Source organism: Neodiprion virginianus, chromosome 5 (genome assembly GCF_021901495.1).
Source record: "Neodiprion virginianus isolate iyNeoVirg1 chromosome 5, iyNeoVirg1.1, whole genome shotgun sequence".
Lineage (NCBI taxonomy): Eukaryota > Metazoa > Arthropoda > Insecta > Hymenoptera > Diprionidae > Neodiprion > Neodiprion virginianus.
This window is the reverse complement of record NC_060881.1, coordinates 4,052,563-4,080,353: the sequence shown is the minus strand read 5'-3', so window position 1 is coordinate 4,080,353 and position 27,791 is coordinate 4,052,563. Positions and strand designations below refer to the sequence as shown.

Genomic DNA, 27,791 nt, shown 5'->3' with positions numbered 1-27,791 from the left:
AGTAATTTTCATTTTTTTTTACCTAAAACTGTATTTCTCGATTGTGGTAACCGAAAATAAAAATTTCAGTGTAGGCGACGAGAGACTTGCGACAACGTGGCGATGAGCTAACTTCGACCGATCCCAGGAATGTCATTGGAGAATGGAGTTGCGGCAGGAGGAGATGTTGTGTTGTGCGGTCAATCTTCCGGCAACAGAGAACGAGGTAAGACTGCCCTGGTGGATAATCGTTTCTACGATATTACACGCGAATATTTAAAGAAATTGGGATTTTTTTTTTTTTTTTTTTTACAAAATTGTAAGTGTGTGCAGATTTTCATGATGATTTGTTTTTTTTTTTTCTTTCTATTTTTCTAGTAAATAACGTAGAAAACTGTTTTAAAATTAAGAATTCTTTGCGAAATATCAGGCGTGTGTATTTGTAATTTTTTACAAAATAATACGAAGTGTTACAATTGTTGTTAAAATTCATGGCAGTTGAAATTTTTTCACCAGGGTTGGCGATGAGTGGTGACGAGTGATGCGACAGCGTGCAGCGGCGTGTTGTGATCGAATTTTGTCGAGATCCGTTTGGAAAATTATTTTATTACGGATATATCGAAGTTCCGACTCACTCCAGTTCAGATGCTGAATCTCAGCGATTGTCTTCTGATCCAGAAGTGCCTCGGTGGAAAAGGTGAGCGAATGCTACGCTGATTATTTTTTTGTAAATATTATTTTTCAAACTTGCATGTATTGTGCAAATATTTACGTGTATATACGCGATACGAATAGAGTTGTAAAAGGAGGCACTGTATTATTGAAGGGAATTGAAAAAAAAAAAAAAGCACGCGTAGAATCTGTTGGCGCCGGTTGGAAGACCTTGACCTTTGACGAGACGCGTGTTGGTTCCGAAACAGATTAACGTTTGTCTGACGAAGAATTTCACGTATTTATATACGTGGTTTATTTAATTCGTTAACGTTGTACAAGAACACCTCAGCGTATAGTCGATAATGGATGTAGAGAAAAGTTGTTAGTTATTTTTTTGTTTTTTTTTTGTTCATTTTTTAATTGTATAACAGAATTGTGTTTAGATTTTGAAACCCGATCGTTGTGGGGATCGGAAACGTGTATTTTTATTTTACACTCGCCTTTCACTCTCAACTATACCGAATGTCGAGGTCGCCTATCTATGTACCAACAAGTAACAAGTTGAAAAGGACAACGTCGCGCTAACAATAAGTGGGATGGCTGTAAAAATGGCAGCAATGAGCGCCGGCGTTACTTTTGTTGATTAGAACGCGCGGAGCAGACTAAACGGCACAAAAAAAAAAAAAAAAAAATAATCACGCATGCACGCACGCACGCAGTTTCTTTTACAATTTTTGTACCGCGGCACGATTGTCAGGCGCGTAATTAAAACGAAATACTGTAATAATACTGACCGCACCTCATCGCACGCAACTCAACAACTTACGCTACCTATTCTATTATATTATTATGCGGTATACACGTATACTGTTTATCACACCACAGTGCAAACAATTTGACCCCGTTTCGCGGATACGCTTTTCATTAATTAAAGAACATTATCGCACGCCCTAACGGATGTAATCTAACAGGGTATTAGTAATAATTTTTATACGGTTATACATAGACGCGATTTTACCGCTTATTTTTCAAGCGTCAAATCATTTTCTGTGTAATCAAGCTCGATACATAGTTCGAGTATCGTATAAAAAAAAACCTTCCAGTACCAGTTAATGTTGAACCCTGTTGGGGGTGATAAACAGAATCGTGTTGCGTGTACGGGATACTTAGAAAGGCTCTTTCAAACATCGGAGAAAAGTGTAAGAGAAGAAAGAATGAAGAACAAAAATAAAACTACATAAATTAATGCGAAATTGGACAAGAAACTTAACGGCACTTGTAGATTTACGCGTAACAACGGTAAAGAAAAAAAAAATAAAAAAAAAAAATTTGTTTCGCTTGCAGTAATTATAATTATTAATAACAGGTATGCACGTTAACAATGTAACAAAGAGTTGGAACGTAACGAGTTAATTTTTCCTACTCGAATCATCCGCCAACGGGGAATAAAGATGAAACAAAAATGGCGTCGGTCGGAGCTTTTATCCCCTCTGATTCTCATCCCCTCCCTACAAATTAGCGAATCAATCTTTTCTCTCCTTCATCGTTCACTCGCGTTTCGTCGTTGACGAAGCGCAGACGTAAATCGGCGTCTTAGGAACGGCAGGAGACGAGCTTGAAAATGCGAGGCGAGGATGACTCAAGGGGTGAAAATGTACGCTCCGTGTCTCGCACGCGAGTGTTACATGGCGGCTCTCTTCTCTTGCCATGCCGCCACGTGAATTTCGCGTAACACACGGAGAGGCGGCATATAATATATAAAACTGAGGTGGTGGGACTGGGTCGATAAAGCCCCCCACAACCGGCGCCTGCCGCACGGCATGTGACCGCGTTTTCAGTCAGTGGCTCCGTAAACCTCGTAGAGCCTGAAGGGTTTCAAGGAGTAAAATCCTCCTCGTCCTTATACAACAAGAGGAGGATCGACGGGCACTCGGGGAAAGGAAAAATATTCGAGTGCGTTGGCCGGATGATAATTTATTGCCCACCCCCCACCCCACCCCACCCCCCCGCCCCGAATTTTGATCGAGTGGTACATCGAAGAAAAAAAAAACAAGACTGAAATACTCGTGTTATTTAAGCATTATAATTCGCGTCGCGTTATAAGAAATTTTAAGAATTATTTAAACTGTTTTCTCTTTTTTTTTTTTTTTTATTACGAGTCATCGAACGATGATTTATCAGTTAATTTTGATTTAAACGTCTGTGCTAGAATAAGAAGAATGTACGAGGCGAAGAGGATTGATAATTTTCAAACGTCTTCGAGGTTTAATAAATTTTTATTCACGTTGAACGTATAATCACAGCGGGAAAGAACTAGTCGAACTTGTGTTAATGTTTGTGGATTTGAAATGGGGTGAAGATATAAAGCACGATAATTATAAGTGATCGAGTAAGTGTAATACGTGGATAAGCGAACTGCGAAGTAAAACAAACGGTCGCGTCGGTGAGCGGGGAGAAAATTAGACGTTATTAGACGTTGGTCGGTCGGTCGGTCAATCGGTCAGTGAGAGAGAGAGAGAGAGAGAGAGAGAGAGTGAAGGGTGAAATTGTGAAGTAATTATTGATGTCAGAGTTAATTAACAGGCGTTAAACAACGTTTTATTAATTATTCGACAATGTGACAATGTGGGAGTCGAGGTGACATCAAATACTGGGAACCCGCTTAAATTAGTTCGATTTCGATCTTTCGAAACGTCGAACGACCACGAAGAAAAGTGATAAAGGATTGAATATAAAACAGCGTTAATTATATCATTCAATTAATTAAATCTCTCCGTAATATGTGTAAAATTTCGTTGCTCGTTATATTCTCGGCTGAAGCGAAACGCGTTGATGAGTGCAATTTGAAAATTTCGTCTTACCCGAAACTCTTTACTCCGGCAATTTACGACTAATCGAGATATGAGGAAAGATCGACGTACGAGGGAATGCGATTGACGGAGAGAAAATAACCGCATATTGATCTATCTTCCACACGTATTAGCCATGTCAACGTCTTGCAAACGTCTCGACGTTGGATAAATGTGGGAAAAACTCTCCGCGAGATTCTTTCTCTTATTGGAGAAATTCTTTCTCTCCTTCCTAGTTTCGCTGCCTCGTCGATGCAGGGACGAGAGTAAGGAGAAAAAAAAATTATTTCTTTCTTATTCGTTAGAAGCAAAGGCGAGAAAGATAAAAATAAAAAGAAGAAAGAAAGCACAAAATACAATAAATTGGTGAATTGATAGAATTTTTTTTCTTTCTCTCTGTCTGTTCTTCCTTTCACTGATCGTCAGCTCTTGTTCTAAACGTTTCTGCAATTACCGTCTGCTTCTCAACATCCCGCATTTCTTATCAGACACTCATTAACCCGAGGCATGCAAGGTTGGTCTGAATGTGAATGAAGCTGCAGCGTACAACTTGACTTTACTAATTGGCTCGTTTCGTTTTTGACGGAAAGATCTGATAACTTGTGATTTAAATTTCTCGGCTCATTGTCAGCCGCTGTTTTGCGTCATACGCAAGTTGTTTTTACACGTTACACGGTGTAGAATTTCATGAACCCTTCTCTCGTCGTGCGAATTTCCGTAACGATTGAAACACGTCGCGTCGTAGTTTGTTCGTAAGCAAAAATAGAAAAGAAAGAAACTACGAAGGTAATTAAAGCAAGATATATAACGACTGGGAAACACATGAGAGAAATAATGTTCGTATCGGAAGAAAGCGATTTATTGCACTTTAAAAAACGTTTAAAATTATTTCACATCGAGCCGAGAGTTTGGTGCTCAAAAACGCGGCCGATCTTCTCATCCACGTTATAAAATGAGCAAAAGTGTCGAGCTTCTCGCGTCTGGGTCAGAGGATGGTGAAGTACCCAATGGTAAGTGGTGGTTGGTTCCTTTTCTCTTTCTTTTTCTTATTTTTCTTCTTCTTTTTTTCAAACTTTAATACGGAAAATGTGCGTTTTTATTTATTTGTTTATTTTTTTTTTAAGACGGGGTATTAACCAAAAAAGTGAAAGAAGATAAAGGAAAGATTGTGCAAAGAGAGGCATAATTCTCATTAAATGTACACACGTTTTGATTCTTAACAAACTTGGGTAACGAGACGCGATATATTTACAGTTCTTGACTCTATTTGTAAAAGAAAAATATAATAATTCATACAATCCGCGGTCTTGTAAAATATTCTTGTTACGCACAATCGTGATTGTTTGATTCCTAAATTGACGTAAATTTTTATTTCACCGTTGGCTCATTCTCGTGCATAATACGAATACAAACAAATTATCGTACAAATTACGCACGTTGTGCGATATTAAGATAAGAAAAAAGTTACGCGTACTTTTTATCCGTTTTATTGGAAAACACGCTGTATCAGGAACGCAAACAACCTGAAAGTACGAAAGTTACAACAGTTTATATATTTAGCCCTCGATTGCGTTATCGACGCGTTATCGACCAAAAAAAAAAAAAATTAATTTCATCTTTGCGCAACGCGTATACCGATCGTAAATTATAACCATTGTCTCGATTCGAAATCGCGATGCGAGGGAAATTTGACAATTTCACGTCATATCTGATTAGAATTTGTGATTATATTTTGAACCCGCGGACAGACCGTGTAATTTTAATCTCATTTCGGAGATTACAACTTATCGGGGGGAGGGAAATTAGTATCATAATTTCTGGAGCGAAAGCGATCCCTGTCTAAACGGGATTAGAGTCTGCGATGAGTATTACCCTGTGAAACAATCCAACGAAGCGAGATTTAATTGCTAGTTCCAATATCCCAAACCGAAAATTCTGTCCTCAGACTCTACCGGTCCGGAAGACTGCAGATCTCGGTTGAATCTTAACGGAAGTCGGCATCTTTCAAGAAGCGCGACGGAACTTCGTCCGAACAACGGTTCGCCGATTCATCAGAGCCACAGTCCCGTTGTTCATCAGCGTCACCGTCATCCGGTTTCCGTAGCTCAGAGGACGCAGACATTTTTCGCAACCCTGAAAAGCCGTTGGTCAAGGAGTCGTAGCAAGGAGAGAAAAAAATTGAGGGACGCCGGTTATCATTTGCAGGACGCCGGTAAAAACGAGTCCGATTATGCGGCCGATTACTCGTCCGAACACAGCCACAGCTCTTCGGCAACTCAAAGCCCGGCCAGGCACTACCACAACACTCCAGGTTGGTTCAATCACACAAGTTCTACAACCGGCCCCCCAATATTTTAACGTGTCAAAGGTCAGCCGTCGTCGGCCAAAGGGCGGAGAAAAGCTTCCGAAACTAGGCTATCGACGAGAATTGATCCGCGGCTCTTTTTCACACCGCGACAATTGCCGGGAGGCAATTTTTCTATTTTTCTATTTTTCTATATTTTTTTTTTCTCCATTAAGGAATTAGTTATCTATTCATCGCTCGTAACAATCTCACTAATCGTCATGTTTTTTCGATCAACTGATTAGTCAAATCGAAGATACACGATTTTGTTGATTTGTATAAAATTTATTTACCATCGCAATGATACCTAGTTCATGTAAAATCGTTGAAACGACGCGGTTGCTTTTTTCCTTTTTTTCTTTTTAATTGCAGGAATCTAACTGTCATTGTAATTATGCTGTTGTAGCTGATATCGATGATCCTTTGAAAATTTTGCGTTTTTCTCTCATTGTCGGGGAATATTTTTTCAACTAAATTCAAACCTTCGTTTAATGATATTAATTCCGTCTTCACGGCTTTTTGAACCGGACTGTACATTTGACACGTAAACGCGAATAATTACTAATGGAAATAAAATTCGATCGAACCTTTTCACATGGCAAATAGAGTGATTTCAATCTATTGAAGTAACCCGTAATCCGAAATATATGTGTGTGTGTGTGTGTGTGTGTGTGTGTGTATATATATATATATATATATATATATATATATATATATATATATATATGTAGACGATACCGGAAGTGGGTATTATTCATGGCACGGCATAAAATATTAACCGGATTGTCGAGAAGATTCTGAGAATTATAGAGTGTGAAAAAATCACGTGTCAAAAGTAAAAATTTACTACAATAATTTATGTATTCAGTGATTCTCAAAGTTTGTTGAACCTTTTCTAGTGGCATGTTTATCGTTTCTTTTACATTTATTTATTTTCTAGTTTTATTCGAATATCGTCAATATTCGAATCTACAAACATTATTATTTCACATTCACGCGTCAATTTTTAAAGCTCCTTTTTCAGCTTTATCAATTTTTCGTTACTATACTATTATTACTTTTAAATTCTCGTCGAAGTTTGAGGCTTTCTATTTTGAAACTTTCTATAGAAATCGTTCAATCATCGTACGAGGGAAAAATTATTATTTGGGTACGATTTCGTTGTTGAATTCTGTTTTTGCGCATGTAACGGAGGTGCTTGGTTTAATTAATTCAATTTTTTTTTTTCTCTTTTTTTTTCTACCTTCGAATATACAGTTTGTGACAATAAATTGTACATTACGAACCGTAAATCTATGCACAATACAAGGTGCAATCATTCCGTGCGATCTACTCGAATCACGATATGAATAAATTTTCATTTCAACACAAACCTGCGTAAAAACCTCGACAACAACCAATGACAATTTATTAAACAATTTCTAAACTGCCATCGTATCGGTCGTTGTTATTACTGTATCGAAAAAATTTAATCACTCTATTTATTAGTGTCCATTACTTAGTCTACTTCACTTTGTAACAATTCATTGAATCTGTCAATGAATTCTACAAATGCCCGTATAATTATCGTAGAATTTTACGACGCGGAAGTGAGATGCGTGTTATACATCATACGTTGTACATCGTACACACACATGTCGTATAACGTAATTTTGGCGTAATAGCCAGTCGTGCAATTAGGTCTATATCTGCGAAACAATTCACATCCGGCTTTGCGTTACCGTAACGACCTTTTCTTCACCACGATCAATGATAATATCCTCCTATATACTCGGTATTAACCGGCGGTTCTCTTATGCAACGTGTTTGTGTTGTTACACGAAGTTTCGCGTGTGTAGTTTTTTTTTTTTTTTTTTTTTTTTTTTTTTTTTTTTTTTTTTTTTTAAGGGAAATTGCGTGCATGTATTATAATTATTATTATAATTTACGTCGACATAGTCCAATGTACTTTGTATTGTTTTTGTGTTCGGCTCTTTGCGTAAGAAACGAGGAAGAAATTTTACGCACATACACGAGGCATGTTTGTTATATGCAATCTCACGTTGAAGAATAGAGAAAAAGAATGAAAAAAAAAGAATTATTCCAGTCATTTTTCTGACCGTAATATTTATTTATTTATTTATTTTTTTCCCCCATTATATTGGATCAATGGGGTAATCAATGACCCCAAAAACCATGGAATACTATCTTGTTATAAAAATTGACTCAGCACAATAATGTGTGACTGAATTAAGGGTTAAATGTCTTAATTCGTAATAAATTTATATTTTTAACTGACCGTCTTCGTTAAAAAAATAAAATAAATTAATTCAACCTCCTCACCTTCAATTTTAAAAACATTTCCACCGATATTTCGCAGACTCGCCCCTCGCCCGCACCAGCAAGGATCATCGAGTATCTTCGCAGGATGGAAGTCCTGGAAGATGCAGCACCGACTCGAGTCGCGTTGGTCGACGTGGATCTCAGTGCAATATGCAAATCGAGGGAAGGATTCCGGGGGACGAACGAGGAGTTTATCAAGGAACCGCGGCCTCCTCGAATTCCGACGGAACGCCTCTTATTCAGGCACACGACGAGGCGTCGCGACGCCGCGAACTCGCCCTTCGTCAGCACGCCTTTTTTCAACTCCGTTTGCACCTCAGACGAGGCGAGAATCTCGTCGCAATGGATCGCGGCGGTGAGATGAGAAGGAATCTTCGTTTTTGAGTGACGCCATGTTTGTTTTTTTCCTTCTTTTTTTTTTTTTTAACCGTCTCCAATTTCTCCTGAATTTTGGACACCGCGCTATTTTTTTTTTTTTTTTTTTCTTTGTGACCGTTGAGCGAATAATATATCGTGTAAGAAAGAAGGAAAATTGAGGTTAGGGTAGCGTGATGTCAGATTTCTTAGCGACAGCGCATGCGCGTAGTGCGGAAAATATCACTTTCCAACTCCCGGGAGTTGGAAAGTGGTATTTTCTGTACTCTGCGCATGCGCATTTGCAGATTCACACTATCGGTATAGAAGCGGGTACTTTTTGTGCGGAAAGCACGCATGGTAAAATTCGTAAAACGTGCGCGCGTTGTATAAATACGTTGTATATATAGTGACAAAATTAAATTATATTTTGAACAAACCGTTAATTCTATTTCGTTTCACGTAACAATGTATGGAAAAACGTTGTGTTATGCGAACGTAGCCGCAGGTTCATCAAGTTTCGATTCTATCCACACGCGGAATTATTATAGCGTAATACCCGTAACGCGTAACATAGTTTAAGCACCGCAACACTGCGGGATTAATAAACGAAGTTTGCTACGACAAACATATTGAAATAGCTTTTAGTCACTCCGTAGATATAATTATGAACAGGCTCAAAGGTAGGAACGATCCGTGATGCAGACTTGATTAAAATGGGAAACCACAATTCGGAGGGAGGGGTTTAATTATACTCGATTCATTTCTAAGCGTGCAGTATAATCGACTGTCTTTTTTTTTCTTTTTTTTTTTTTTTTACTCCACGCCACGAGGCAGCTGGGAATTTAACTTGCTTAAAAACAATGAAAAGATAAATTTTGCAACGTAGAAAAAATTTATCGAGATTCGTTTCTCGGACGATCTTTACCGATCATAAATTTTCGGATCTATGATTTCAGGCTCAAGCGATCCGTACGTGAAGATCAAAGCCTCCGGTCGTCTTTTGTACAAGTCAAGAACGGTGCATCGCGATTTGAACCCGACTTGGGACGAGAGCGTTACTTTACCGATCGAGGATCCGTTCCAGCTCCTGACGTTTAAGGTGAGAGAACCTGTCAATTTTTATCGCATTTGAGTTGTTTCTTTTTCTTTTTTTATTCCTTCCTTTCGTTTCTCTGAAACAAGATCGAAATTTACAGGAGAAAAGAAGGTATCAAAATCTGCGGCTGCTCCAAAACTTTGCAGGAAAAAATCGAAGTGTATAGATTTTTCAAAGAATTATTTATGCGATTTTTTTTTTTCTTTTGTCAAGAACTTTCAACTCCGATAATCTCAGGTTTTCGACTACGACTGGGGACTTCAGGACGATTTTATGGGATCGGCACAGCTTGATCTGCGACAATTGGAACTCGGACACGCCCAGGACGTAATTTTGGAACTTACGGATCCAGCGAGACCGACTCAGCACTTGGGGAATATTTTTCTGACCGTCACTCTGTGGCCGAGAAATCAGCAGGACAAGGAACAGGTCAGTTTAAATAAATCTGTTGTAAATGATGTACAAAACAATAATCAAAGTTTTGTCACAATCGCGCATTAAAAAGTTTTCCGCTTTTTTACTTTCATCTTCTTCTTCTTCTTCTATTTCTTCAATTTTCGTCGTGAAAATCGCACGACAGTAAAAAAAAAAGAGTCCGAGGAAAATCAAGACGGTAAACGAAAAGCAAAAGCGAAACGTCGATAATCGAGTTGATACAAAAAAAAAAAAAACTTTTCGTATCTTTCCCTATTGACAACAAAAACTATTTCAATTTTCAACAGTAAATATGCTCATACTCACGTTGTTGCAATATTATGCAGAAAAGTACACGATACATCATTTTTTTTGGTAATAAAAAAAAAAGGTACAATTATTACATTATATTCGATGTAACATTCGTTTGAAAAAAATTCTTCATCCTTGTATTGCAATAATTTTACGCTAAATTTAAATTTATCAAGTCTGAAATAATAATAATAATGATGATGATGATGATGATGATGATGATAAAAATAGTTTCACAGCGCGTTGCACAGATTATTGTCGCTTTGTGTATCCCGTGATTAATTTTCGAGTGCAAAGTTTGAAAGAAAAAAAAAAGGAAAATAGGAAAACGCGTGTTCGTCGTCTTTAACACGACGGTGTGTTTGTTCGTGCGTTAGAAAGAAGCCGGCAGAATTTACGATCGTGTCATAATAGCGTTGGCATGTCTCTCTCGGTTGTAAGTACAACGTATAACTGACTCGATTGTCAGACCGAACCTCGCTTGTTTGCCGTGCAACGTTAATCACAACTGATAAATTCAATGCGCTGCATCGCTTTGACACTTGGGTGTTATATTCTATAAAGAGCTTCTCTTCTCTGTTACGATTTCAAACTGTCTAAACAGAAGCAATATCAATATCACGTAGTTCTTTTTTTTCTATTCTTATTATTTTTACACACGCTTTTCTGCCAAGTATCCTATACGAAAAGCTTTATTGTTATTATCATTATTGTTGTTGTTGTTGTTATTATTATTGTGTGAGATAAATTTTTACGCATGATGATAATTTTCCGCATAGAATATATTCCTACGGTTAATTTTTTTCAATCGCTGTAGTTTGCGTTATAACGATTAAATTCTACGTTCTTCATTTTTTTTTTTTTTTCTAGCTCCAGCCGTGAATTTTTCCTCCAAAATTGATAAGTATTTATGTATTTATTTATTTATTTATTTATTTATTTTTGTTTGTTCACTTATTCGACAAGGAAACATTTGATTTAATCCAAACGTTTAATTATTGCACAAGTTTCTCGATGAGAAGTAAATTTATATTTACATTCGGTGCAATAACAATAATGATGATGATGATGATGATGATAATGATGATAATAATAATAATAATAATAATAATAATAATAATAATAATAATAATAATATATTGTATACAACGTATATATACAGAAAAGAAAAGGATCAGCCGGTGATAATTTGCTTCGCCAATGTCGGACAAGTTAAACGTTAGGAAAAAAATTTTCCATCTCTGGGTGAAAAAAAATTGTTGGCATATTTTTATTTATTATTTTTTACTTCCATCTTCTCCGCGTTTCGTTTTTTTCCGTGCGTTTATTTTGACATCTTTGTTTGTTTTATTTTTTTTTATTTTTTATTTTTTTTTCTTTCTTTATCTCGTGGTACGCGTGGATTCGCGAACCGAAAGAGATCGCGACGAGGCAATTAATTTTCGATACTTAAATCAGCGGAACGACGCACGCGCAGGATCGTTATAGTGGAATAGATACGACATTACCAATGGAGATAAATTTGTAAGTGTCACGTGGACGAGATACCCAATATCAAACAATTTTATCTGATGCTGAATTATCGATTTTGGCATACACGCTCATTTGCCTCGATGTATGGTGTGTAAGTTATGGTTTTTCTTACGACGTACCATGTGTGCGTGTGTGCGTGTGAGAGAATATCTCGGAGGAGACTCGGAGACTCGATTTAACGGCGCGATTGAGTCGCGACTCATCGTCAGTCAATATTATATCAACTGTATACATAATAGAAAAATCGTATGAAATATCAGACTGTAAAAGCTTCGAGTGGAAGGTATACGGATGGTAGCCGAAGACGTGATGTATAAAAGAATTTTTGTCTTATCGTATTATCGAGAGATTCGAGTCGAAATTAAAGTATAATCGTAAAATTTGATCGATGATCTATTGAAGGTTCGGTCGAAAGACAAAAATAAACGGTTAAAAAAAAGCCAAAGTTTCAATTGAAAGTCGCGATATTCTTAATTTGTTTTTTCTTTTTTTTTTTTCTTTTTAGTCATTATATAATTCTGAAATTACTTTTCGTTTCACGACTCTTGTCGCGATGGAAATTTGTCTTATTTGAAGGTAATTTTTTTTTTTTTTTTATCAAACTAACACCGTTGCGTATATTTTAGACCAAAGGAGTTGAAAGTAAGATTTATTTATAATACTTTGATCTTGTTTCTGGTTTTCGTTTTTTTTTTTTCTCTTTTCTTTTCTTTTCCTTTTCCCCACATTATACACGTATATCTATGTGATATTATTTACAATTCAGACTACGCCGTATAAATAAAAATGAAATGACCAACACGAGAGATCAAAGAAGGGCGAAAAGATTAAAGAGCGAACCGAGATTACAACCAGCAAAAATTTTTACGCGAGTCGGATAATATTTGACGGGATTAAAAAAAAATATGATATCGCAGAAAAAAATTTGTCAACGTAAGTTTAGAATTGGAATTTTTAACGAACGTGATTTTTGAGTGAAAAAAGTAAAAAATACTTTTCAATTTTTGCTGTTTGCTGTTGCTGAGTCAAATTTTATAACAAGATTGTATTTAATGATCTTTCGGGAAACCGATTACGAATCTGAAATAAGATTTAAAAAATTCAAGATGGCGGATCCAATATGGTGGACGAAAATTTCAAATTTAGTCGAACACGGTCAAAAAACTGTACGTAGGGATTTTCGGGGTCGCTGATTGGATTCGGCGTAATGAATTTTCAAAATCTTATTTCAGATTCGTAATCAACGACAAAAAAATTTGAAATTTTTTTCTGCCATATTGGATCCGCCATCTTGAATTTTTAATATCCGATTTCCGATACGTTTTTAAGAGTAACAATTTACGTCATATCGCGACAATTACTCTCGAGTGTCGGAAATAGGAAAAACATCGCAAAGAAATTTTTTGATAAAACTTCTCTTGCAGAAGAAAGAAAGGCGTTGCTTTGGTCGGAGGTGAAGCGTTGATGATTAAAATCCGTATGGAAGGGAGGGAGAACTCGCTGGTAGACATTGCGAGATATGCAGTCAGAGAGAGGGAACTTAAGTTGCCAGTGAAGAGAAACCAGCTGTGGGCTCGAAACACGTTTCACAATTCCGTCGTGCTTCTGTATGTTTTCTATACGATTGTCGGTGAATTTTACCGCGTAGAAAGAAACGCGTTGTGAATTTTAACGCCTGTGCCGCGAAATAATGAGGTGCGCAAAATATTTCCTAGGGAAAAAACGAAGGCAAAAAAAAAAATCCGCAGGAATTAACCGATCATAATTTTATTCTAACCGGAAACCGTGGAAAATACCGGGAATATTCAAAATCGCTTATCTGGCTGGTTTGAAAATTTTTCACTCCTCGGTTTTCAAACGGTGAAAATATCCGAGAATCGTTGGAAACGTGGTTTTGATCGAATCGATTTAAATTAATTTCACAAATTTTAAACGTACGGTACAGTTTTTTTTTTTTTTTTGTTTTTTTTTTACACAATTTCGGGAGAAATTGGCGTTAAAAAATTAGGATATTTGGAATAAATCGCGTCGATCCGTTGTTTAGAATGACGATCAATTTATGCCGATTAGACTTATATAGATAGTACGTGATATTAGAGATAAACAGAATTGTTGGTTACGGAATCGTTATGAATTCATTAGACACGTTTATTCATGCATATCCGTAACATGTGGCGGGAAAAAAAAAAAAAATAAAAAAACAATAGCTTGGAGACAAACAGGAGAAAATTACCAAATTGGTTTTTCTTTTATTACGTCACGTTAATTACGTGTAATGCAAGCGGTTAAATTACACAGTGAAGCAATTAACATCAACTTCGCTTACCGTTAAACAATCACAGATCAGCATCGTTAAATCCGAAGTGTTCGATATTATGAGACTGAAAATAATCGGCTGAAATTTTACAATTTTCTCGTTTACTTTGCCGCGCCAATTTTAAAAGAGATTTTACGTTGTGTGTATATATATATATAAAATATACGTTGCTCTAATCACTTGTAATCAAATTCAATAAGTTTTACTCGAGTCGCAGCGTCATAATTCAAGCTCTTATTTTGTAATTTATTTAATTAATTTTCACGCTTTTCTTACACATGCTTAAACCACATCACGGATAAACCGAGGCCTCAGTGTTTAATTTCCGACTAAATATATTCACGTAACGTATAAACCACGGACTAAGAAATACAATGACAATAAACGATATTTCGTAGGACTTTCGATCGTGTTTTTCATGCGAATTATTTGAGTCATGAAATTAAACGAGAATTACGTAATGCAACGCTGTATCGCATAAAATAATAATAAGATTATTCGACGTGTCGCATAAATTTTGCGAGGGAATATACAATAAATTTGGCAAATTAAAAAAAAAAAAAAAAAAAAAAAAACCGAGTAGTTTAGGAAAAAAACTGACTTGTCTTTAGTCCTTGACTGCAACCTTCGATCAATTCGCGCTCGTTAATCTCCGACGATGGCAAAGTACGCATTGAATAAAACATATTGTTTCATCTTGAACTTGAATCGCGTCAAGCGATTTTTTCCACCCTCGATTCACTTTCTTCGTTCTTTAACATCCCTTTCCCGAGATAATGTGAGACGAAATATTTTTATCCTCGAGTATAACGAACGTTCAACTCTGTATCTGTAGGACTGACTGACATCAAATTATACGCGACGGAACGTGAATCGGATATTATTATTGTTGATTTTATGAGGAACTAGAGATTTGAGCAATGTTTGCTAAAGTAGCGTCGAGTCGGCATGATTTAATTATTTTATTTTTTAGTTTTTATTGAAAAAAGATATTGAAATAGATCAGAGTTTGAATAATAAAAATAAACGTCGTTAAGTGTAGAATTATTGACTCGTGATCGATGTTCGGTGTACAAATTATTATTGATCGATTTTATTTTATTATTATTATTATTGTTGTTGTCACGGGGTGAGAAACGATGATGATGTTGGAAATTTTTTTTTTTTTCTCAATCACGTTTCGTCGGCATCGTTTCAAGGTATCGGCTCGTCTGTTGAAATTCAATATTCACACGAGATAACGATAATGTTTTAGAAATTACACGGTTAAAATAATATTGATAAGAAAAATTGTCGAGGTTTCGATGCGGCGCGACGGGGAAAACTTTAATCTATCGTTAAACACATCGCGTATGTTTATATCTTTGGGTCAGGGTTTGCATATCTAATTTCATTCGTTTATTCTATACGAGTGTATAGATAATTACGCGAAGGAATGAACACGTATGTGAAAGATATATGTATATTTTCGTGGAAATCGTGCGTTAAGTTTTTCAGGAAAACAAGTGATTTTCAGTCGTTGTAAACGTGAATACGATTTTTACGAAATCGTACAATATTAATGGCTGTAAAATAAATTCACTTTTACAAATGGCTTAATACATATACCTATGTATTTTTATTTATAATATTTTCATTATACATGTAATGATCGAATTGGTCGCAGATTTATTTCCCACTTTTACTCCACCAAATATACATTTTCTAATTGTTTGCAATTTTTTTTTGCACCTACCGTTTGAGACTAGGTTTGATTCAGATCTCACTTTTCGTAATTCGAAGATTGTGCGTTTGGTAGAAAAATTGTAAAAGGGTGAAAATTGTGGTTCTTTGTTTCTCAATTTGTTGAAAATAATTTATTCCGAATTTTCGGGAAATCGTAAGTCATAGTTTTCAAGAAAAAACTAACGAAAATCTGTGATTTTCTTAGTAAATCTGCAACGAGTTAGAGTTTCTCAATGTTTACAATATGAAACGAGGAAAAGAGATACTCGGACTAGTTTTCATTACCCCGAAAGAAAAAAAAAAAAAAAAATACGCGATAACGAACGAAAAACAAGTGATTATTATTTAAGAGAAGAACACGTGGCTCTTAGTTAAAACAAACAACGGTACGAAACGAATCCTCATCGACACGAATCGGGCTGAAAATTAATGCGAAAATTTCCTCCTTTCACCAAGAATTTTCTCAAGAAAAAAGCGTTACGCAGAAGAGCGTTCAAATAATGAATTGGCAGAATCTAACGCGTGTAGATATTTTTTCCGTTCCAGTCCGCGCTGATTTTCTGGGAAAAGATAATACAAGCTTTCGCGAATCGCAGTTAAAAGCTCTCGAATCCCTCGGCATTGAAACAGTTCTCTTCGAGCTTTCGATCTGTTCGGTTCTTTACGAGTTTGAGAATTATCTGCGCCACAATCGAAAGCAGTATTAAGCAAAGCTGATTTATTTATTTATTTATTTATTTATTTATACACCGTTAGTAGTTGAAGCGGCGGTTTTTGTTCATTTTTTCAAAATGGCGAAATCCTCCCGGAAACGATTTTCAAAATTCGTATACAGACTAGCGAGGTTCCTGTCGGATTCTTTTGCCTTCGGTTTCGAGGTCGCTGTTTTGTCGTACGATCTCTTTGACGAGTTCCTATGACCGTTAAACAAAAGTTCTGCAATCTCTATGAAACAAGAGTGAAAATTTGATTCGCAGTTTAACAAGGAATGCAGATGCTGCTGAAGAAAACTCGGAAAATGATGCGGACGATGCTTTCTCATCCGTTGAAGAATCGCGCTATTGTTAACGAAAAGCAGAGAAACACGAACGGTTAAAATATTTATACTCGTGTTGAGGATAACGATATATGTAGAATTCCGTGGGTAAAAAAAGACGAACCAGGTTGTTTAAATTACTCCACGTCAGAAACAGAGAGAAATGGAGGGGGGAATTCAGGAGAGACAAGATCAGTACGCGAGAAGCGATCACGAGGAACGGAAGAAGCTTCTTATTCTTGAATCCAAGGAGGAAATCGGTCATTTTCTTCGAACCGAACGAGTCCACTCGACGATCTGGACCAGCAGCGACAGCAGCTTCAGGGAATCCCCGAACACCGGGCCCAACGAGGTCCCTAAACGGGACCGGAAGTCCCGGAAATCCGGGACGACGTCGTCGCTCAGATCGGTGATCGAGAGACGCGTTGAGCAGGTCGAAAGGATGCTCGAGGATCGGGTCGAGAAGGCGATCGAGGATCGATTGGACAAGCATCCTTGGCTGCATCCGATCGAGGCCTGGATAGCCGACAAGTGCAACAACAGCAAGCCTCCATCGCCGGCGGAAAAACGAAGGGATTACAGTTCGGACAGTGATCTTGGGGGTGGAAAGTCGACGGAAAATGTCGGGGGTGTGAAGGAGAAGAAATTACGAGAGGAACGAAGCGTCGTCGAACATCTGAGGAGCTTCAAAGCTCGACACGAGAAGCTGGTGTCCCGGGGAAAAGCTGATCCCGAGGGTGGCAACCCGGGGTTCGGAATTCGGGAGAGCAGCTCCGATCATGGAATCTTTGAACGACGGGTTCTAGAACATTTTCGCGGACCTTCGCCTGTCCCTCCGAAAAGACGGGGGAACAAGGAATCTGGAACTATGGAACATCGGGGAACCAGGGAATTCCAACTCGCCAGGTCGAGCACGCTTCCTGATAATCCGGTCGCTGATCCTTCCTCCGACACGATTTTCACGCAGTTTAAACACTCGGTTACTCCGCCACCGAACCTCGGTTATTCCACGTCTGATACTCATTGTCAGCATCATCAGTTAGAATTGATCGCTCAGATAAGGCAGCAGCAACAGTCGCAGGATTTTATCGAGAAAATTAAGGAGGGGTTCAAGGAGAAGAGGGAAGAATTGCACAGGGTGCGCTGTGAGATTTTTTATTGTTTCTTTGATTTTCTTTACTTAGGTTTTATTTATTTATTTATTTATTTTTTTCTAGATATTTTCATTTGCGAGATTGTTATCGTCGGTTATTGGGATATTTGGCAAAGCTTTATTTTTGTCTGATAGATGGAAAATTGAGACGGTACCGCAATTTTTAAATAAATACAAGCTTCCGAAAATCAATTCACAATTTCAAATTGTTTCACAAGTGGTTAAAAGATTTGGTAGATTTGTTGGTTCGTTTTTTTTTTTTTTTTTTTTTTTTTATTTTCTTCCTTGCTCTTCGTTTTTTCAACAGACAGTTTAACATGTATCGCGATTTGGTTATTGTAATCAACTTCGATTCCAAAATCACTTTCTTTTTACAAGCAGAGTATTTTCTAACGAGTTAAATTCAACAAATATCACGTTCCGGAATTCACTTTTAGTTTCATTTATACAAACTCATCATTTTTCACTCCATTTAGACACAAATTTTCGGAAATTAGAAGGACTGTTAAAAATTTCAAACAACGCTGACTTTTCGTAAGCGGATGAGCGAGCTTGTTTTTCAACAATGAATCAGAACAACCGGGTCGAGTCGCGACGTATAGTTTACATTCCGAAGAGAAATTACAGTCATCAGTTTGCTGATAGAATCGCGTTCTATTTCTAGATACGAAATTTCACCTCCTCAGATTTCCAACGTTCCATTTTTTTTTGTTTTTTTCTTTCTATCTATTCCAAAAGCAACCAAAAATAAATTTCGTCAACACGTGAGACTGAAATGTTTACAGATAACCAGATATTTTTTCTCTATGTATATTGTAAATTTCATTTCGCCCATTTCTTAAATTCTATGCACATTTTTTTTACGATGCTGTACCGATTTTGCGATGTTTTGCAACGATTTGCATAGTCTCGCACGTGCGTAAGTGCATCAGTGTTTTTCTTATTATTTATTCGGCTGTTTATAAAAGAGAATATCAACAAAAAAAAAAATTTTTAAATAAATAGAGAAGAACACGTTTCACGTTTTTTCTTTCGCAATCAGTCAACTGCTGACTCCAATGTAAGATATTTGCGCAGCACGTATCATCTCTTTCATGACGGATGATCTCGTTCTTCTAATCTTGTTATCATCCGGTCAGTTATTCTTCAATTACAGTCCAGCTCGCAATCAGTGTCGACATCAATCGAAATTCCGAATGTACAAAGAGGGGGGGGGGGGGGGGGGGGGGGGGGTGGAATTTTTCTCGAGTCGAGTATACAAGAAGGCTGAATTGGATTCTGGTACAAATTGACGGTTATTTTCTTGCCGTTTTATCATCGGCTTCTCTTTGGAAAATTGACGCTCACCTCAGGAAAAATAATTTGACGCCTACGGAAAGAGAAGAAAGTCCAACGACTCTTTCCCTGGTCTCGAATTTCTTTCTCGGGTTCTTCATTATGTGTTGAATTTCGTGAAATTTTGCGGACGCTTTACGATGCTTGTAAATAAACTAATCAGACCTTTTTTCATTTACCGTTGCAGTATTTTCAACGGAACACGCGGCTCGTCGATGTTAACAGGAAATTGAAATCACAGATATGGAGCTCCGTAGTCACCATCGTTCTGGTAGAGGCGAAAAATCTGCTTCCAATGGACATAGAAGGCCTTTCGGATCCTTACGTAAAATTTCGGTTAGTGAATGGGCAAATTAAGGATGAATCGAAAGTTGAAAAGAGTGAAAAGACCGTCTCCATAAAATCTCCAACAATGTTATTTGCGGCAGTGACGGTGAACACGAGTCAAATAACGTGTTTACTCTATGCGATAGAAATAAATTCGAGTGAATTCGAATGTAAGCTGTAAGAAATCAACAATTCGAAAAGAGGTTTTATAATTCGTACCTTCGAAACTATTGAACTGAGGATCTCTTATTCCTAGACTAATTTTTCTCGCTAAACAGATCTCCAAAAAATTGTTGGAAAAAAATTGGACATTTTAATACAGTTACGATCATAATCATTTCGTTACTGTACGAATAATATTCCTGGATATTTTTCGAAGCCTCGTTTAATTTTTTCCAACTTCGATTCATCGTTCGAAATTCGAACCGAATCTCAAACTCTGCTCAAGAAATAAAGCAAAAAGTTGAAAAGTTCCATCTTCAATAACCGGTATCCTTTTTTTCCTAAGGCTGGGAACAGAGAAGTACAAATCCAAAGTGGTTCACAAGACGCTGAGTCCCGTTTGGCTCGAGCAATTCGACCTCCACCTCTACGAGGACGTCGGCTTTGGTCAGGAATTGGAGGTGACGATTTGGGACCGCGACAAATCGCGGGACGACCTGATGGGACGGGCTGTAATAAACCTGGCGACTCTGGAGCGGGAGAAGACGCACAGGCTGTGGAGGGACCTCGAGGACGGTGCCGGAAGCGTATTTTTGCTTTTGACCATCAGCGGAACGACCGCAAGCGAAACCATCAGCGACTTGGCCGCTCACGAGGAAACTCCGCAGGAGAAAGCGTTACTTCTTCAGAGGTATTCCTTGCTCAAGACCTTCCAGAGGCCGCAGGACGTCGGTCATCTCACGGTCAAGGTAGTCGATTTTGCATGCTATCGAAAAATCTTTGCTTCGCGTCATTGGATTTGTCTGAAATTGAGTGAATCGTGTACCGAACCAAACATGACTATATTTTTCAAATCCAACTACTTGCTTCAGTCTCGTCGACTCTTCGAGTCTGCAGGAGAAGCTGATCATCGGCGTGATTTCATGGTTTCTCGAAAACACACCTGCAACGTCATTTTTTCCTTCAGGTTTTCAGAGCTCAAGGACTCGCTGCGGCCGATCTTGGCGGGAAAAGCGACCCGTTTTGCGTCCTCGAACTGGTCAATGCTCGGCTCCAAACTCAGACGGAGTACAAAACCTTGGCGCCAAACTGGCAAAAGATTTTCACATTGTGAGTGATGGTTTTTATTGTGATATTTATGGGTATGACTTTTCCAAACTTATCGTATATTCTTGGTATTCTTCTTGGCTTATTTTCATCGCGATAACTTCAGTATATAAGAATTTCTCTTGCCCATCAGCAATGTCAAGGACATAAACTCGGTGCTTGAAGTCACGGTTTACGACGAGGACAGGGACCACAAGGTTGAGTTTTTGGGTAAAGTCGCGATACCTTTGCTGAGGATACACAACGGCGAGAAACGCTGGTACGCGTTGAAAGACAAAAAGCTGAGGGGTCGGGCCAAGGGAAATTCACCCCAGATACTGATGGAGATGACCGTTATTTGGAATCCCTTAAGAGCCTGCGCGAGGACCCTAAATCCAAAGGAACGAAAATACATGGAACCAGAGGTGAAATTCAAGCGACAAGTTTTCCTAAGAAACGTTCTCAGGCTCAAAGCCATCATCGTTTTCTTCATCGACAACAGCAAGTACATCCAGTAAGTGATAATATTTCATACGTCTCGTTTACACAAATTCATAGTGTCCAGTGGTCCTGGAAATGTCGATGAATTTTGCTTGCCTTTCAAAAGTCCTGGAAACTATCCTTGAATTTTTCTTGTGTTCTGGAAATATTTTATTTTTAATGTCCTTGAATAACTTGAAAATGTACCCTTTTCTAAAGTCTGTACATTGTGTCAGTTATCGGTCTGACCAATGGTTTAAAATCGTCATTACTGTGTTGATGAAGGAGCTGTTTCGAGTGGGAAAGCACTCCAAGAAGCGTCATCGCATTTGCACTCTTCATTCTACTGTGTTACTACTTCGAGCCTTACATGATCCCGACGGCAGCCTTGTTGGTATTTCTCAAATACTACATCGTGAGTAACAAAGTATGCAAAGTGTATTCTTTTGTTACAAGATTTTCTTTAGAGTATAAATTAGACAATCCCATCTTTATTTATTTATTACCAACTGCCTGTGGCGGCTTCGCCAAATTCAACGTGATAAAGTGAAAATTCTATTCGGATAAACAAAATCTTGCTTACAGTTAAGAATGTTTGAATGAAGATTGGCAATATCTGATCTAACCTAACTAACCTCTATTTATAAGAGTTCAGTCAGCGTTCGCATAAGTGTATGATCCTATTCTGACTTGGCTTACAATTATCGTTTCTTTTTCAAAACTATCAATCCGGTTGTAACGAAATATAGCCCAAAAATCTGTTCAGACGTTCATAGCTATGGTGTATGGAAATAAGGTGTGGTCTAAACGGAAATGCGCGGTAGCATAATCACGTGATCCCCACACGACGTCACAACAAAAATTCCGTATCTGTCGTAGAAAGTATAACATAATCCTTGTAACCAATTATTAAACATTTGAATATTATTCCTGTATCGAATAAGCTTCAATGGATGTACTGGATGAATGGCTGTTTTATAGATTTTAAAAATCGTGTTCAAAATGACGTCATAAAACATGTTCACTGGCCGAAGCGGCAGTGATGTGCAGGAACACGCCTTATTTTTTTACACCACGGTTGTAGCTATTCGAAGAAAAATTAAGAATCAAAATCGGTTTACAATTAGTCGTTCTGGAGTTACAAGCGAACATACGTCAGAAAAACTTTCAGTTTTATATACTATATGCTTTATACAGCTGTTGCCCACGACTTCGTTCCCGTCATGCATTTCAATGCCACTCAAAGAAAGAAACGTGGAAGGAAAGTGTTTTGAAAATATACGAATTTCCGCTAACGGCTAAACTATATGGAATACGGTCATTTGTTAAAACGACTCGCGCGCCACCTATTGTAAAATTGTTATCTAATTCAGAAACTTTCTTTCGCTTTATACGAATATCTTTCCATTCTCGTTTTTCTTTTCTTCTTTTTCTGTGGACACACTTTGTCGATCATTGAAAAACGCGTTTCTCTGCCTATCAGGTCGCCCTGGTTACCGGATGGCCAGCTTATCATCCCTCGGGGAATTCCTTGTCCTCTCACGATTCGAACGATCTTGGAAGTGACGAAGCTCCCTCGACTCCCGGAGGCCTGGATGACGACGACGACGAGGATGACAAAGACAAGGTTGTTCAGCTCTCGATATACCCTGAAAATTTCAAACAAAAGTACTCAAAAAATCATTCAGACATGCAATTTTACACTGAATCTATTTTTCGCCCACTGAAGGAGGAGAAAAAATCGCTCAAAGAGAGGCTTCAGGCGATCCAGGAGGTCACGCAGACGGTGCAAAACTCCATCGGCTACATAGCCAGCCTGGGCGAGAGCATAAAGAACACGTTCAACTTCACGGTACCTTACCTGAGCTACCTGGCGATGGTACTCGCCTTCCTTGGCGCTGTGGTACTCTACTTTGTGCCAATACGTTACCTCATTATGGCCTGGGGTGTGAATAAATTTTTTAGAAAAATTCTCAGACCCCACACGGTGCCCAACAACGAGTTGCTCGATCTTTTATCGAGGGTGCCGAACGACGAGGATCTCATTTCGTACAGGTTAGAAAATTTGGCGGGAATTTCAAACCGATTTTTGAATTTTTCTTTGTTTTTTTTACGTCATTTCGTACAGGTTATAAATTTTGGCGGGAATTTCAAACCGATTTTTGAATTTTTCTCTGTTTATTCAAGCTGCTCATTCTTTGAAACAATTGGCTGTTCTTTTGAGTGAATTGTGGGTTTCTTTCAGAGAGTTGAAACCTGTTCCAACACCCGACTGCGAGCGAAGCGGAGTTGGCGGTGCGGCGGTTCCGACCGGAAGCGGTGCGCCGCGTAAAGATCATCAACGACGAAAAAAAACCGCGTAACAAAGTGTTTCCCGGTCTGTTGACTCGTCGGTTGTCGAATCAGAGGCTCATCGCGGTAGCGGCAGGCCATCGATGACTAGCAGCGTCCTCAAGACCGTATTAATGCGTCGCAAGCTTATCTCGTTGCGGAATCGCAAGAGCTTATTAAAAACGGATGCTGGTAAAAAGGACTGAAAAGCTGCCTCGCATTTATCCTTTTACATTTGTTTCCTGCACAGCCTTTCTTTTCTCAACAATATCTGGGATAATAATATTTAACAATTTTAAAACTCGCGAAATAGAAGGATGAAGGAAAGCAGATGCGAAGTAAAATCATTTGAAAACTTTAAAATTTTTCTTATTGCGGGATATTTTTCCCAATCGTTTATTTGTTGGGTAAGTTTGGTTTTTTTTTTTCTTTCTTGTTTAAATTTTTTTTTCATTGGAAAATGGAACGACTAACACCAACACTGTAATACAGACACACACACACACATAAATATATATATACACATCATACCATATCGAAACAAATGACACCTATATAATAGAATTTAATGAAAATTTGACCGAAAGAAAAAACAACAAAAAATAACAAATCAACACACCACCTGAATTTTTAGTAGAAAAAAAATATAGATAGAGAGAAAAATCTAGGATATATTAGATATGCGACGGTTGTTACTATAATCGTAATGTTAATAATAATAATGATAATAGAATGATAATTGACATAACGCGCCATTTTAAATTGCGGGTCATTTCGTCCATTGATGTTTTAGCTAGCAACAAATCATTTTTACAAATACATAAATAAATTAATATAAATATATTATATAAATATATTTATCGATAAAATATAGAATTGAAAGAGGAAAAAAAAAAAAAAACAAGAAAAAAACGAAAATACCCAAAAAGAAATGTTTCGAATTCTTTGGCTTTTCGTCGTCGTCGTTCCGAAATTGTTTAAAAACTTTTGTAATTTCGCAAAGGTGCAAATTATATATAATCTAATTGTATTGTTGTACGAAAACACGATATCTAAATTTATTCGAAACGAGTAAACCTGACTGCAATTTTTTAATACGCGCACGGAAATTTTATATCGTATCTCAGCACATAGCGAGTTAAATTAATTAATTTAATCACGCTGCACGTGCAATAATTGATTGGTTTTCCTCCGATCTTTTGTTCGCGTGTTCTTGTTCTAATAATTTAATTTTATACGTGTTTAATATAAATAATTGATAATTCGTAAATTTTTTTAAAAAGAAACTTTTATCAGTGATAATAATGTTAACAATATTTAGCGAAAAACGCAGACGGTTCAACGTACTGCTGTACACATATTATATATGTATAGATATACGTTATGTAGATTGATTTAGAATACACTTATTATACATAACAATATACGACGTTAATATGTCATACTTCCATTTCTCAAAATTGTGAAAAAGTTTTTATCTCGACACGCAATTATCATACATAATTAACTTAAATACAAATCATCGCGAACTTGTCTCTCTTTCTCTCTCTAGATATCAGACGTATACATTCATCGTAGATTATTAAACTACATAAATTTAAAGTTTATCGATTAAACATTTTACACCGTATAATATGTATTTCTCATTTTTTGATTTTAGCATTCGCTTGCACTTATGCGTGATTTCCGTACCTTTATATTATACTTTTATTTTTTATTTTTTTTTTTATATCCTACGACTGAATTTAGAATTATCATTATTCATAGGCCTACATTTTTATCATTACTATTATTATTATTGATATATATTATATTCCACGCGTGAGTTTTGTAAAGTCTAGTCGTTAGTTTACTCACACACACACACACACACACACACAATTTAGAAAACTCTATCGAATCTATTGTATTTTAATACACTTAAGATGAAGTTTTTTCTCTATTTTTTTTTTCTGCAGTACTTTTATTCCATTCTATTTTCTTTTTCCATTCAACACTGCAACATATGTTTTAATATATATATATAAATTATCAACATTGCACTCTTCGATTTCAGAGAAAAACCAAAAGGAATAAAAAAAAAAAAAAAAATGAAATATATATTGAATTATCAAATTTCAATATCATAATATATTTATTGACGTATATATATATATAAATAATATATAACACATGCACTCGAAGAAACATCACAGGTACATGTAATTTTTTTACTCACCGTTTTACAAATTATAAAAATCTCCGTAGATATGTATATAGTAAGTTTCAACGGTTGTTAATTTTTTTTTTTTATTTGTCCATCCCTTATCATTAATTTTCCAGTCCTTGTTACAGGCATAGAGGTCATTTTTGATCACAGGTGTTTGAATTTCATCGCCTTCTAATTATTTCTCATATTAACGATATTTCGATTTTCTTTCACAACCAAATTTCATCAGATATCAAATTCGGGATAGGTTGAATAACGTATCTTAATATCTTGAAGATTAATTGGGAGGAAAAATCGTGGATAAATAAATCAAAAATTTTTTAAATACATAATTACGATAAAAGACGATGACTATTATTGATTATTGATTATCGTTAGATTAAATCCGCGAATAATTATAAACGAAATTGTAATAACAATAATGATATGTGAAAAGGATAGAATGGAAATCTTTGCAATTTATGATACATATATATACATATATATTTACAATTATACTAATTATAATATATTATAGATACACTTCCATTTTTCTCTGTGTGCTATAGATATTATTGTTATTAATATATACATACAAACATTTATTACTATTGTTATCATTATTATACACATTATATAGTGTTAAAAAATTTGCATTTCTCTTATAGCCTAATTAGTATTTAACTTACATCCATAAATTATAAGTTGAATAACGAGCTGTGTATTTATACCGCTTTGGCTTCTCTCGGCACAATTACTATTGTTATTGTTGTTATTACTGTTATTATTATTACTATCACTATTATCTGCCATTATAATTAATATCAATTGACGCTTTGCGATCAAAGAAACCGGAATAAAGGTGATCAATTAAAAATAAACACAGCTACTTATTCTCTTTTATCGTTATTTCGAATATCAAAAATGAAACGATATTACTGATCTCGATATCGCAGATGCATTGTACATGTACGATATTCAACCGTTTGTTCAGTTCCGAGCGATTTATGTATTGTCGAAATTTTATTTTACACTAAAATCAATCAAAGTCAACTTTCGATCGTTCGTGTTTAAAAAATTTTTTTTTTTTTTTTCTTGCAAATTAACCCGCGTTTCTTGTCAATTTTTCGTGTCGAAAAGAAAAACAATGAACTTCCATCATTTTCAACGTATGAATTAGCCGCGGGAACTTTCGTTCCTCAATAAAGTAATTTGTCAAAGAAACCTTTGGATACAATTTCGATCGGAATTGAACGTGCCTTTGTTTCCCGACGAGATGATAGAACGAATAATAAAAATTTAAATAAATAAACATGTACATTGATATTGTTCTGGAAGTGTGATCGAACCCAGTTTATACAATGTTGTATTATTACGTGATGAAAATTTTGTTTAAAAAAAAAAAAAAAAAACCGAACAGGTCGAAAGAGAGAAAGAAAAAAAACATCTAGCGAGGAAAAAAAAACAACCGATACCATACAATTATGAAAATAAATTGACAACTTTAATATCTGAAATACTCGGAGTAATTTATATTATACGTGTATAGTTGAAACGTTATAAAAAGCAGAAAAAAAAAAAGGTAACGTTTTGAGAAAATTTCGACTACGACGGAAAAGGAAACATGTGTCTCGTATTATACACGTAAAGTATAATAATTTGCTGGAGATTTGTCTCGGAATATATTTTTTTTTTTTTTTTTTTCGCAAGAAAATCGTTCAAAAAATACTTTTTTTCAACACGTAGAGAAAAATTCTGCGGTCATTCAACGTTTAATATAAATATATATAT

At 36.5% G+C, this 27,791-nt stretch overlaps 1 protein-coding gene across 7 annotated transcripts; it reads left to right on the top strand.

The window, feature by feature from the left end:
- The first annotated feature begins 74 nt into the window (after positions 1-74).
- Positions 75-27,308, top strand: LOC124305804 (multiple C2 and transmembrane domain-containing protein). Of its 7 annotated transcripts, XM_046765645.1 has the most exons (14): positions 75-205; positions 496-676; positions 5,428-5,793; positions 8,186-8,503; positions 9,462-9,604; positions 9,839-10,030; positions 19,614-19,762; positions 20,262-20,664; positions 20,883-21,025; positions 21,156-21,515; positions 21,767-21,908; positions 22,965-23,108; positions 23,211-23,536; positions 23,727-27,308. In XM_046765645.1, exons 2-14 carry the CDS (start codon positions 625-627, stop codon positions 23,842-23,844), a joined length of 2,856 nt encoding a protein of 951 aa, XP_046621601.1. In that variant the 5' UTR covers positions 75-205; positions 496-624; the 3' UTR covers positions 23,845-27,308. The 7 variants fall into 7 exon arrangements, with proteins under 7 accessions (XP_046621601.1, XP_046621605.1, XP_046621599.1 ...); XM_046765649.1 differs by lacking the exon at positions 5,428-5,793; XM_046765643.1 differs by lacking the exons at positions 75-205; positions 496-676 and adding an exon at positions 2,481-4,492.
- Positions 27,309-27,791: the final 483 nt, after the last annotated feature.